This window comes from Cnephaeus nilssonii (genome assembly GCF_951640355.1).
Source record: "Cnephaeus nilssonii genome assembly, chromosome: 19".
Classification (NCBI taxonomy): Eukaryota; Metazoa; Chordata; class Mammalia; order Chiroptera; family Vespertilionidae; genus Cnephaeus; species Cnephaeus nilssonii.
Genome location: NC_137090.1, coordinates 416873 through 429136, shown reverse-complemented (window position 1 = coordinate 429136; position 12264 = coordinate 416873). Strand labels below are relative to the sequence as shown.

The following is a 12264-nucleotide window of genomic DNA, read 5'->3' as shown; positions in this document are numbered from 1 at the left end:
TGTGGTAAATTATACATGTCACAAAACTTGCTGCTTTAACGTTTTTACGTGGGTGGTTCAATGGCATCAAGCGCATTCGCGTGCTGTGAAGCCGTCACCCCACCCATCCCCAGAACTTTGTCAGATGATACCCAAACTTGATACCCCATCCCCATTAAACACGAATTCCTCCTCCCTCGCCCCCATTCCAGCTGTTTGTAATGATGAATTGTTAAATGGGCGGGAAGGACAGTTTTCTTCAGTCCAACCTCTGAAAAAGGTTTTCCGAACACTGGGACGTCAGAGGGAAAGGCCAACCACAGGCCCGCTCCTGCCTGGCCACCCCGCCCTCCCCGCTTCCTTCCAGTTACATCCCCTCTGTGCATCCCAACAGCGCCCCCTGGTGGAAGCACCTGGCAATTTCTTGGTTCAAGTTCAAAGCCTTGCTCTGGATAAGAGATCAACTGAATTCTGCCTGAAACACCCGGCCGCCCCGGCGACGGCTTTTCCAACGGAGACAGCGTCCCCGGAGCAGGGGAACGTGCGGGGATGTACAGCTGCCAGAGGCCCGAGGGCGCGGGGTCTCAGGGCTCGGCCACCGCTCCGCCCGGGGTCTGCGCTCTCTCCAGGGTGCTGAACCCGCCGGCTCTCGGCCTCTGGGCCTCTGCGGACACAACCCGCAGCCCGAACCAGACGGCCGGCCGGCCACGCCCTCCTCCTGCCCGCTCAGAGCCGAGGGTGCCCGGATGGGACAGGCGCCACGTGGGAGAAGGGCCTCTGGGAGGGACGTTCCTATTTTCTGCAGCGACGCTGTCCAGCCAGTGCCTGTGCTGGTTTCACCGTTCGCAGTCCTCTCTCCAACTCTGCATCCTCCGAGCAAACCTCCTCCTCCACCGACAGCACCCGCCCCCAGTGAGGGGGCCTCCGGGGAGCCCCGGCCGCGGCCTCCCAGGTCCTCCAAGGAGACCAACGGGCCTGCCCTGTGCAGGGCCCCAAACACCTGCACTTCCCAGCCCAGGTGTGGGCAACAGAGCTGGGGAAGGGGAAAGGTCACCCATCACTTTCAGCCCCATCCCACCGACTCACTGAAGCAAAGACACGCACGTTAAACACGCTGCATTTCACGTGAACGTGCCGCCCCGCTCTTTCCCGGGTCACCGCGGCGCCACCTACCTTCAAATCTTCGGTGGCTGTTATAGTCCTCGGAGCAGGGCACCTCAATGAACCGGCCGGGCAGGACCTCGCCTCGGTGAGCCAGGACCTCGGTGACACCGTCCTCGCCCGCCAGGCCGCCCCAGAGCAGGAGCGCAGCCAGCGCGGCCCCAGCGCCCAGGGCGGCGGCTCTCGGCCACCTCCTCCGCACCTCCCGGGGCGCCCGGGCACTCTTCACGCTGAGAACAGAACACACATGGTCCCCACCGGCACCTGTGGGTGCTGAACGGCAGACCATGCCGACCAGAGGCCACGGCCACCGTGGCTCACTGCCCTGACCTGGCCCTGCACTAACCATTGTCAGAGCTGCTGTCAATCAATACAGAGGCACCTGCGGGGGCGGGGGGGGGGTAGAATACGGTGAGAATGTGTGGAGTCCGGCGTGGAGCCATCGCTACACACGGGCTAGGGGAGTCAGTGAAGGTTTCGGGCGGGGAGCCCTCCTTCCACCCGTGACTCCCAGCCCAAGCCACCCACGGCTTTGAGCCAGGGCTGCCAGGGTGACTGAGGGTGCCGGTGGGGGCGGGATTCTGCTGGCCCCACCCACACGACAGCCCCGCCCCCGTCCTGACAGACCACGCCCACTCTCGGACAGATACTCACGGGGCAGCCCCGCCTCTCGCTGAAAAACCACGCCCCCACCCGGACAGACCACGCCCCCACGGGCAGACCACACCCACAGGCAGCCCCCTCCGGCCACGCCCACGGCCGGGCCCGCTGCCGCCGAGCCCTCGCCCTCCCTCCCGGGCTGCCAGTACCTGCTCGGGCGCCTGCGTTCGGCCGTCCCGCTGCCTTCGGGCGCCTTGGGCGCGCCCCTCCGCTGAGGCGCCATCGGGCCAGCCCGCCACGGAGCCGGGCCGAACGCGGGAGCCGCCGGAGCCGGGACGAGCGGCGCGAGAGGTAGCGCGAGGCAGGCGCGGCCGGGGACGCGGGGCGACACGCTCGGCCGTCCCCTCCGGGGCTGGCGGCCAGACCCGAGCAATCGCAAGCCGAGCGCTGCGGACCCGGGCAGGCACCCCGCCCCGCCCGGATCCTCCGCTCCCCTTCCCGCCCCGCCCTCCTGGAACCCGCGGAGCTCGGAGCCTCTGGGTGCAGCGCGTCCCCCCCATCCCGTGCCTCCTCCCCGGGGTCCGTGCCTCCTCCCCGGGGCCGCGCCCCCTGGGGTCTGTGCCACCCCAGAGCGCTGGCACATCGTGCTCAGTGGGGCCCGAAGGCCCTGGGGTAAGGAGTGGGGTCGTAACCTGCCCGTGAGGACCCCTGCGATTCTGAATAAGCCGAGCTGACAATGAGGTTCATTCATGAGAATTGAGTCCGAAGAAGGTGAGTCGTTTACTGATGTGGGGTGTGGGGTGTGGGGTGTGGGGTGTGGGGTGTGGGTGTGGGGTGTGGGGTGTGGGGTGGGGGTGTGGAGGGGTTGGGGGGCGGGTAGGAAGGAAACCTTCCAGGATCTGTTGAACTGAAAAGAGCTCCGCCCCGCAGTCCTGAAACGGGGCGGGAGTGCCACCCAAGGCCACGCAGGGCCCGTGGGCACCGGCCCGGGAGCCGCGGAACCAGCGACAAAACTGCGGACCGGCCTGTGGTCCGATCCCGAGCAGGGACAGTGGCCGAGTCTCCGAAAGGATCTCGCGTCTGTAGGCTCCTCGCAGGAGGGACAGCAGAGGAATCCGCACTCGTGAGACGGGACTGGCCGCTCTCTTCGGTCCCTGGGCGTCTCAGCAGGGAGCCCGCCGCGGTTTGAGGTGGATTCCCGGTCAGGGCGCCGGGCACCGGGCACCGGGCACCTGCCCCGGCTGCGGGCTCAATGCCCGGTAGGGGGCGTGCAGGAGGCAGCCCCTCGCGAAAGCATTACTGATTCTCTCCCTCTCCCTTCCTCCCTCTAAACAGCAATAATAAAAAATTATAATTCTCACGTGCAACAGTCTCCACTCTTTTTGCCCCATCGTGACAGGGGTAACAGGATTTCTGTCTGAATATGAGACGCGCCCAGGACCAAGGCAGATTTCTCAGCTCGCCGTGCCTCTTTTCAATCTAGTCCCTGAAAAATCGGTTTGGTTTGTAAGATTTTAAAACAATTCAGCTTTACAAAGCGTTGCTGTTTTTCAGAATTTTTTTTCATAAATTTCATCTACCCCCTTGCTTTAAGAATTTCGTCACTGAGATTGTCTTGAATATAATTTCTTTTTTGTTGTCGTTAATCCTCACCTGAGGATATCTTCCCATTGATTTTTAGAGAGAGTGGAAGGGAGGGGGAGAGACACAGAGAAACATCGGTGTGAGAGAGACATCAATTAGTTGCTTTCCGCAGGCGCCTGACCGGGGCCAGGGGTTGAGCCTGCAACCAAGATGCATGCCCTTAACTGGAATCGACCCGAGACACTAACCTCTGGGCAAACCGGCTAGGGCTGTAATTCCTTTTTAAAAGACATCAGGTGGATTGGTTTCTGTATGCATCTATCGTATCTCCCCTCTGCACTATAGACTCCTCACGGTCGGGTTCATGAGCCTGTGTGGAATGAGTGGTGGGAGTTACTGAACTGTATATATGACCAATGTAGCAGAGTTTCTTTTCCCATTAACCCTTTGTGCTCTTATAGTAGGGAAAAAAAAATAAGATTTCACTATTTCCAGCTGCTTCATTGTCATCCAAACACTCCCTCCACATCAACATAAACCAGCCAGCCCTGATACACTTGTGGCTCATCCATTTTCCAAATAATTAAAATTTTTGCCTTTTAACAAAACTCAGGTATAGTCGACATACAGTATTATATGAGTTTCAGGTGCACAATGTAGTTATTCAACATGCCAATCAATGGCCTGTTTTATTTTTATTTTTTAAATATATTTTATTGATTTTTTACAGAGAGGAAGGGAGAGGGATAGAGAGTCAGAAACATCAATGAGAGAGAAACATCGATCAGCTGCCTCCTGCACGTCCCCTCCTGGGGATGTGCCCGCAACCAAGGTACATGCCCTTGACCAGAATCGAACCTGGGACCCTTGCGTCCGCAGGCTGACGCTCTATCCACTGAGCCACACTGGTTAGGGCCAATGGCCTGTTTTAAATCCCGGGCAGTTTTCTCTGACCTAGCGGAAATGTTTGTAGATTCTTCATACAAGTGGCTGACACCAGCTCTAGAAATGAAAATAGTTTTGATGTTATCCAAAGAAAAACAAAACGGAGGATAAACTTTCTACAAAGACATATCGTGGGGCCTGAAATAGTATTTGGAGACCTCTGCCTGTTCTCACGGATGAAGGGCCTTTAGGACCGGAGAATTCCTTGCGGGCACAGGTGTTACCACAGACCAGAGCCTCTTAAAGGGAACCAGTGCTGTTCTACTTCAGGGGCAGATCACCCCGAAACACAGAGGCCCCTCTGCTCGCACAGGAGATGCACGCCTTGACGTGTGAGCCGTGTTGGTGGAAGGAGTTTCCTCCGTGTGAATAGCAGACCTGACAGAAGGCAGGGGACTCCGCTCCTAACTCTGGCTTTCTCTCCCAGGAAGACGGCCCGAACAAGAGACCTTGGTCGTGTGACTTCCCAACAGACAGCGAGATGTCGGACGCCTCGCCCTTCAAGATGCGATTTGTTCACCTGGACCTTAAAGGAGCCCCGCCCAAGGTCTCGTACCTCTCGGAGGTGGGAGCCCCTTTTCCCTCGAGGGGAGCCGCTCGGGTGGGTCTCTAAAGGTGTGGACAGTGACCTGTAGCAATGTGTGCCGAGAACTCAGCTGCGGGGTCTGGCCGGGTCACAGGGCAGCCAGGAGGGTAAAAGGAAAAAAAAGGGATGAAGAAACCCCCAACCTCTTCCCCGTGGGCTGAATGTGTCCCCCAAAAAGATACGTTCAAATCCTGGCCCCTCGCCCCTGTGACCGGGACGCGATTTGGAAATAGGGTCTTTGCAGGCGTTGTCGACAGGAGGTGAGGTTGTGCGTGGTTTTGTAATTTGCAGTCAATGACTAATGACCAGTTGTATGACGCGTGACAGCGGATTTTTCCTCCCAGCTGACGCCCTCCTCCCCTGCAGCCTGTTTCAGAACGTCTCAGACGCGAGGGCAAGGGCGCGTGGACAGTCATGTCCACAGGGGTGGGCAAGTCAGACGAGCCCTGGGCACAGGCTGCTGTTTCCGTGTCTGCACGGGGCCTTCCCCGGTGCCCACAGGGCGCTGCTTGCCACCCTGCGTGGCACCAGACGGGAAGGAGGTCCCAGCTCTGTGTCGTAGACTCGGCCTAGTCCTAGAAATCCTTGAGGGCAGGAGTTCATCTCCTTTGAAATAAAGGTGGCGTAGTGGGGCGGGGGAGGACGCCTGTGAGGTAGCACCAGCCACGCCTCTGCTCCCCTTTTATTTTTTTAATAAATTTTTATTGATTTCAGAGAGGAAGGGAGAGGGAGAGGGAGAGATAGAAACATCAATGTTCAGAGAGAGTCATTGATCAGCTGCCTCCTGCACGCCCCCCACTGGGGATGGAGCCCACAACCCGGGCACGTGCCCTGACCGGGAATTGAACTGTGACCTCTTGGTTCATAGGTCGGGGCTCAACCACTGAGCCACGCCGGCCGGGCCCCACTTCCTCTAAGTTTCCTTCCAGCCGCACACCACCAACCCCAGCCCTGCCGGTCCCCCGGCTCCTGTGAGCTGCTCTCTGTGCCCGTGGCCGCCTGTCCCGCCTGGCCCCGCCTCCCCCCAGCTTAGCCCTTGAACATGTCACTGCGGGAGAGAGTTTGACTGACGTAACAGAGTACACCGTCCAGGTGAGACGTGTCCGGGGAGAAGTACCGACAGAGACCTGTGTCCGTAGCTAAAGACGCCCGCGTGCTGCTGCAGGTCACTTCCTCACGCCCCTCTCCCCCAGATTTTCCCGCTGTTCCGTGCCCTGGGCGCAAACGGCCTCCTCATCGAGTACGAAGACACGTTTCCCTACGAGGGCCCCCTGAGGCTGCTGAGGGCCCCGCACGCCTACAGGTACCTGCCCGCGCGGGTCGCCACCTGCAGAGAAAACGGGGGGGGGGTGTGTGTGTGTTTGAAAGGGTGGGGGTGGCAACCTGGGGGTGCGGGCAGGGCAGGCGAGAATTTCACGACAGTGGGATAATCCCATCTGTCTTTTTAAATGCACGCCTTCGACTATAAAAATAAAACGCGTTCACAGAATAGTAGAGAAAGTAAGCGAAGCCGTGATCCCCACGGGCCGTGATCCTGGTGCCGCAGGTGCGAAGGGCGGGCAGGAGCTTTGACAGGTGCCAGGCAGGGGGAGGAGGCTGCTCCCGAGGCCACAGCGGGGTCTCCATGGGAAGGTGGAGGTTAAAGGAAAGAGGCTCAGAGTTCATGACATCGGACCTGGTGCTCCGGGTGACCCTGCTGGCTTCGAGATCACGGTGTCCCTGCAGATCAGTAACAAACAGCCCAGCCTGACGGGCGTGGCTCCATGGCTGAGCGTCAGCCTATGAACCAGGAAGTCACGGTTCAATTCCCCGTCAGGGCACAGGCCCGGCTATCGGTGATTCTCATCATGGATGTTCCTCTCTCTCTCCCTCTTCTTCCTCTCTGAAATCAATACAAAATATATTTTTAAAAAGACTAGACAGGGAGCATGGCAGGCTGGGCCCGGCCAGTCTCTGTTACCACAGGTGACATGCGAATGACTGGGCGTGGCTGTGTCCCAACACCACCATTTGTGGGAAGTATTTTTCTGAATCATTTAAAAACGTGGCGACTTGCCGAAACCGGTTTGGCTCAGTGGATAGAGCGTTGGTCTGCGGACTGAAGGGTCCCAGGTTCGATTCCGGTCAAGGGCATGTACACTGGTTGCGGGCACATCCCCGGTGGGGGGTGTGCAGGAGGCAGCTGGTCGATGTTTCTCTCTCATCGATGTTTCTAGCTCTCTATTCCCTCTCCCTTCCTCTCTGTGGAAAATCAATAAAATATAAACAAATAAAAAATAATAATAAAAAATAAAAACGTGGCGACCTTTTTTAGGTCACAGCTGCACTAAAGCCCACGGGGAGTTTGCCCTCGGGTCTGCCTGCTCTGTCATGATTCCTCGTGGGGCAGTTTCTGGTGCAGTGACTCCAGCGTCCCGGGGTTGGGTGAGAGTCGCTGGTAAAAAGCTAATGTTACTTGAAGCCGTGACAGCCCAAATCCCAGAGCAGTAGCGTCTCTGAACCCTCAGAATACCTGTGGAGCTTTTCGGTGTTAGCCGGCGTAGTTTCCCCAGGAGAGCCCCCGGGCGCTGGCGAGGAGGGCCCGGGAGTGTGAGCGAGCTGGGGGCCTGTCTCGCAGCCCCGCTGAGGTCACGGAGGTCCTGCGTCTGGCCGCCGCGCACGAGCTCGAGGTGGTCCCCTTGGTGCAGACGTTCGGACACATGGAGGTAAGTGGGAGGGACGGGCGTCGCCTGGCGCCCAGGTGCGGGATTCGGGGGGCGCGATGGCAGGAGGCAGCGGGCGCTGCAGGGACAGGCTCTCAGAAGCCCCTGCGGACAGGCGTGCCGGCTGAGGGTCAGACCTCCTCGGCGGGGACCTCCAGCCGCTGTCGGAAGTTTAAACCCAGACGCGGCCTGTCCTGTCCAGGCGTGAGCTTCTCTCCCCTCGTGACCTGCTCCCCCGCCCCCCCGCCCGGCCCGGCCCCTCCCGCAGTTTGTGCTGAAGCATGAGGCTCTCGCCCACCTCCGAGAAGTGGCGCTTTTCCCCAACACCCTGAACCCGCACGAGGCGGAGTCGCTGGCGCTGGTGGGAGCCATGGTCGACCAGGTGCTGGACCTGCACCCGGGAGCCCGGTGGCTCCACATCGGCTGTGACGAGGTGGGTGCTGCATCCGGCCCGCCCCCAGGTCCACAGGCTCCCACGTCTTCACCTCAAGGTCACCCCCCCACCCCCGGGGCTGCTTCTCTTAAATAGAAAAATAGCCCACGCACCCGATAGAGAAGGGCAGGCCGTGGGGGCGTCGGGTTCTTCCCCTCGAGCTGCTGTGGAAGGCACCCTCGAGGTCGCCCTCCGCTGCCGCCTCCTCCCGTGCCCGTGCCCCTGCCTGGGTGCTCCGAGGGACGGCAGCCCGGTCGCTCCCGGGCGGGGGGGTCCGGAGGCAGACGGGCCTGCCTTCCCTCCTCCAGGTCTATTACCTCGGGGAGGGCGAGGCCTCGAGGCAGTGGCTGCAGCAGGAGCAGAACACCACGGCCACGCTATGTCTGTCCCACGTGAAGGCCGTGGCCAGCCACGTGCGGGCCCGGCACCCGGCCACGACGCCGCTGGTGTGGGACGACATGCTGCGGGACATCCCCGAGGACCAGCTGTCAGGTCAGCGGCGCGTCCACGGGAGGCGGCGCCGGCTGCTGCTGAGCCCCGTCTGCTCGGGGCACTGAGTACAAACGCAGCGGAGCTTTGCCGCCCACAGTCCCGTCAGAGCCACGGTTTAAATGTCCTCACCTGGAAACGCCCTCCCCCTGGACGGCACCTGGGAGCCTGGCAGGATGGGAGCGCTGGGTCCGACCTGGGCGGCCACGAGGCCCGGGGCCCTGGCCACCGGGGGTGGGAGGCTGGGCCACGGGGAGCCCTGCTTCCCGCCCCCGGGCCCTCTGCCCACTCCGCCTGCCCTGCACGGACGCTGGCGCGGCTCCACGGGGGAAGCTGCAGCCCCTCCAGCCCGGCGCCCGGGCCTGAGGCTTTGGGAGGAGACGGGAGGTTGGTGCGGTCACTCACAGCTCTGGGCAGAGCCGGGACGGTGCCCCGGTGCCCACGTGGGGGCCCACCTTCTCAAGGCCAGCCAGCACCCATGTGGCCACCTGGGTTTGATCTGGGTTTGTTACGATTAAGTCCAATTAGCGCACCTTCCTGTTGCACCTGGGCCTGGTGCCCCCGGAGACGTGCTGGGCCACGGGCTGGGCCGGGGCTCCCGGCTGTGGCATTTCCACCAAGAGCCGCGCAGCGTGGAGCGTGTCCTAGAAAAGGTGGCGTGTGGCCCGTTTTCATGCAAGCGGCGGGGCCGGGGCGTTCCGCCGGCCGGGCACTCGGCACTCACGGCCTCTCACCCGCAGCGTCCGGGGTGCCGCAGCTGGTGGAGCCAGTGCTCTGGGACTACGGGGCCGACCTGGACGTGCAGGGCAAGGGTCAGTACGAGCCGCTGGGGCGACCCCGCCACCTGATGCCCGGGGGGGACACGGGGCCCGCTTCCTTCCTCATCGGAGCCTGACCTGCCTCTGCTTCACCGCAGACCCTGCCCGGGAGCCGGGTCCCAGGGAGCGGCCTGCGTGTCCTGTGGCCGGTCCTCACGGGATGGCCCGTCCTAATGGACGAGAACCGGGGTCCCCTGTGGGGGCGGGAGGTGGGCTCCCTGAGGGGGCGCCGTCCAGGCCGTGCGTGGGCTCCTTGGGTTCCACCCGCGCGGCCGGTGTCGGGCACGTGTTTCGGGCGTGGTGGCCGCGGCCTCCTCGGCCCTGGCCCAGTCCCACCTCGCGCTGTCTCGTCAGCCCTCCTCATGGAAAAGTACCGGAAGTGCGGCTTCCCCCGGCTGTGGGCCGCCAGTGCCTTCAAGGGGGCCACGGGGCCGAGCCAGGCCCTGCCCCCCATCGAGCACCACCTCCGGAACAACCTGCGGTGGCTGCAGGTGGCGGCCCAGGGGCGGAAGGACACCCTGCAGGGCATCGTCCTGACCGGCTGGCAGAGGTGAGGGTGCGGCAGCGCCCGTGGCCAGGACTCACCGCCCTCCTCGCCACCCAGGCTGGGCCTCTGACCCGGAGGGAAGGGCAGATGCTCTGGGGATGGCGGGGGAGCAGCCAGGGCCCCTCACACCCTGCAGCCGCCCCCAAACTCTGCCCAGGGCATGCTGCCCTCCTGGCCCCGCCCTGGGACCCGCGTGCCTGTCCACAGCCCCACACCCAGCGGCTCACGCACAGCGGGGACCGGGACAGACACTGGCTCTTCACGCTTTCATGCCAGTTGCAAATCTGAGCTATGAGTGGACCCTGGTCCTGGCCAAGTCCTGGCCACAGGTCCCACCTAGGGTCGGGGCCAGGGGAGAGGCCAGGTGGCCCTGGCACCACGGGCAGGGAGAGCGGCCCCGGGGCAGCTGGAGGCAGGGCCTGCGAGGGGAGCTGTGCCCTCGCCCTCACTCACAAAGCCGAACTCGGAGGATTCCAGGGTGGCGACCAGAGCACTGAGCCAGGCTGGGCGGCGGGTGGGCCTGCACACTCGGGAGCCAAGGGTGTTTCCGGAGGCAGCAGCCAGCTCTGCAGATGCTTCTCGGTGCCGTCCTGGTGCAGGGAGCGGAGCTGAGCGCCCTCTCCTGCGGGCTCAGGTACGACCACTTCTCTGTGCTGTGTGAGCTGCTGCCCGTGGGCATCCCGTCCCTGGCCGTCTGTCTGCAGTCGCTCCTGCACGGTAAGGTGCCCTGCTCTCCCCGAGGCCGGGGGCTGGGCCGTGGCCTTCCTCAGCGGTTCCCCACCCGCCCCCGCAGCCTGAACTCAAGACAGGCTAGGAGGTTGGGGGAACGTGCCCCCCGGACACAGTGAACCCTGAGAAATCCATGACGCCTCGGGAAGGAAGGTGCTTCTGCCTTGGCTGCAGGGGCATCGGGGTGCTGGTGGGCGGGGGAGACGGGCGCCACCGTCCGGCCCTGTCTCCCGCGGGAGCGCCGTCACGCGCCCGGGCGGTGACGGACCCGCCACCTGCTTGGCTTCAGGAGGCTTCGCGGAGGACGTGCGGGCACGCGTGCAGAGCCTGCTGGGGATCTCGAGCCTGGAAATCGCCGGTGTCACGAGGTGATCCCCCAGCCTCAGCGATGCCCCTCCCCCCATGCCCGGCCCCATCTCAGCGCCCGGTTCTCTGTGCAGCGAGGGGACCGGCTCCTTCCCTGGCAGTGACATCCTGGCCCTCGTCATGCAAGTCAGCCTGCACCTGCGCAGCTCTGTGGACGAGATGCTGCAGAGGGACAGGTGAGCGGGGGCGCGGGCGAGGGGGGGCACAGGGGAGTGTGGGCACACGGGAATGGGGGCACAGGTGAGCAGGGTCATGGGCGAGTGTGGGCATGGGAATGGGGGCACAGGGGAGTGTGGGCACGGGAATGTGGGCACAGGGGAGTGTGGGCACAGGGGAATGGGGGCATAGGTGAGCGGGGGCTCAGGGTATGCCCCCCACACACACCCAGGGCGAGGGCCTGCCCATCCTGCACCAAAACTTTCTGGGGGAAAACAACTTGTTAAAATGTCTAGGAGACTGAGATGACCTCAAAGGTGTTACTGAAAAACCACCCAAGGCTTCCTTGCCCCCCGTCCCTGGGGCCCACCTGTGTGTGTCTCTCCCCCAGGTACGTGACAGGCTGGTTCAGCCACTACCACCGCCGGCGGAAGCTCATCCACCCGGTCATGATCCAGCACATCCAGCCCCAGGCGCTCAGGTAGCCCCCGTGCCCACCCCTGGAGCTGGTGCCCTCTGCCACACGGTGGCAGCGCTGTGGCCATCGGCTCCCGAGCCTGGATCCCCAGGTGCCCCCAGCCTGAGGAGGGGGGTGACCAGAAAGACCGGGCAGGGTCCAGGCTCACTGTGGAGCCAGACCCCCGGGGCCCGTCCTGGGCCCACGGCTGGCACGAGCCCGCATCCTCCCTGGCACCAAGGAGACAGGGTCCTGCCAGCCAGTCCTGCCGGCGCTGGCTCTGCGCAGACTGTCCCCGCTGCGTGTCAGTGCTGTGCACTGCTGATGGGTGTAGGTCTTAAGGAAATCCCAGGTTCAGATGTTAAAATGTGTCCCCAGTCATTGACTCCCAACAACGCGGCAGCCCGGTGCACGGATGGGTAAACTGAGGCACAGCTGCTCCGATGGAGGGGATCCTCACACCTGTCGGGTCTCAGTCTCCTGGGCAGGTGGAGCGCCCTCACGCAGGAGCTGGCAGCCGCCCTGCACCGCGTCTTCCCCGAGGGCGCCGTGGAGGAGTGGCTGCAGGAGAACGTGCACCCCAGCTTGGGGCAGCTGCAGGCGCTGCTGCAGGACCTCGAGGCCGCCAGCCCCCCAACCCCACCAGCCGGCCCCGACACAGGCCAGGGCCTCTGAGGGGATGGGCCTCCCACCCCGAGTCCAGCTCTGTCTG

At 63.0% G+C, this 12264-nt stretch overlaps 2 protein-coding genes across 5 annotated transcripts in view; one reads left to right on the top strand and one right to left on the bottom strand.

The window, feature by feature from the left end:
• Window positions 1-2491, bottom strand: part of OGFOD3 (2-oxoglutarate and iron dependent oxygenase domain containing 3) — a gene marked incomplete at its 5' end in the record, with an annotated part of 80339 nt that extends 77848 nt beyond the window's left edge. For both annotated transcript variants that reach the window (XM_079797586.1, XM_079797585.1), the window contains 2 exons: window positions 1153-1370; window positions 1950-2491. In XM_079797586.1, coding sequence (XP_079653712.1) covers window positions 1153-1370; window positions 1950-2491 — 760 coding nt within the window. The remainder of the gene's footprint in view (window positions 1-1152; window positions 1371-1949) is intronic.
• Window positions 2383-12242, top strand: HEXD (hexosaminidase D). Of its 3 annotated transcripts, none has more exons than XM_079797582.1 (13): window positions 2383-2511; window positions 4701-4834; window positions 6049-6158; window positions 7473-7560; window positions 7826-7990; window positions 8299-8482; window positions 9220-9291; window positions 9652-9847; window positions 10479-10561; window positions 10863-10941; window positions 11041-11115; window positions 11487-11576; window positions 12029-12242. In XM_079797582.1, exons 1-13 carry the CDS (start codon window positions 2490-2492, stop codon window positions 12225-12227), a joined length of 1497 nt encoding a protein of 498 aa, XP_079653708.1. In that variant the 5' UTR covers window positions 2383-2489; the 3' UTR covers window positions 12228-12242. The 3 variants fall into 3 exon arrangements, with proteins under 3 accessions (XP_079653708.1, XP_079653707.1, XP_079653709.1); XM_079797581.1 differs by having other exon boundaries at window positions 11014-11115; XM_079797583.1 differs by lacking the exons at window positions 2383-2511; window positions 4701-4834 and adding an exon at window positions 4841-5947 and having other exon boundaries at window positions 11014-11115.
• The last annotated feature ends 22 nt before the right edge of the window (window positions 12243-12264 follow it).

What these genes read in the sequence shown, in the direction of transcription:
- HEXD (XM_079797581.1), top strand. Translation starts at nt 2,490, where the DNA reads ATGAGAATTGAGTCCGAAGAAG. An exon ending in AGGGCCCCGCACGCCTACAG is followed by an intron (nt 6,159 to 7,472) that starts GTACCTGCCCGC and finishes CCTGTCTCGCAG; the next exon opens with CCCCGCTGAGGTCACGGAGG. An exon ending in TCTGCAGTCGCTCCTGCACG is followed by an intron (nt 10,562 to 10,862) that starts GTAAGGTGCCCT and finishes GCTTGGCTTCAG; the next exon opens with GAGGCTTCGCGGAGGACGTG.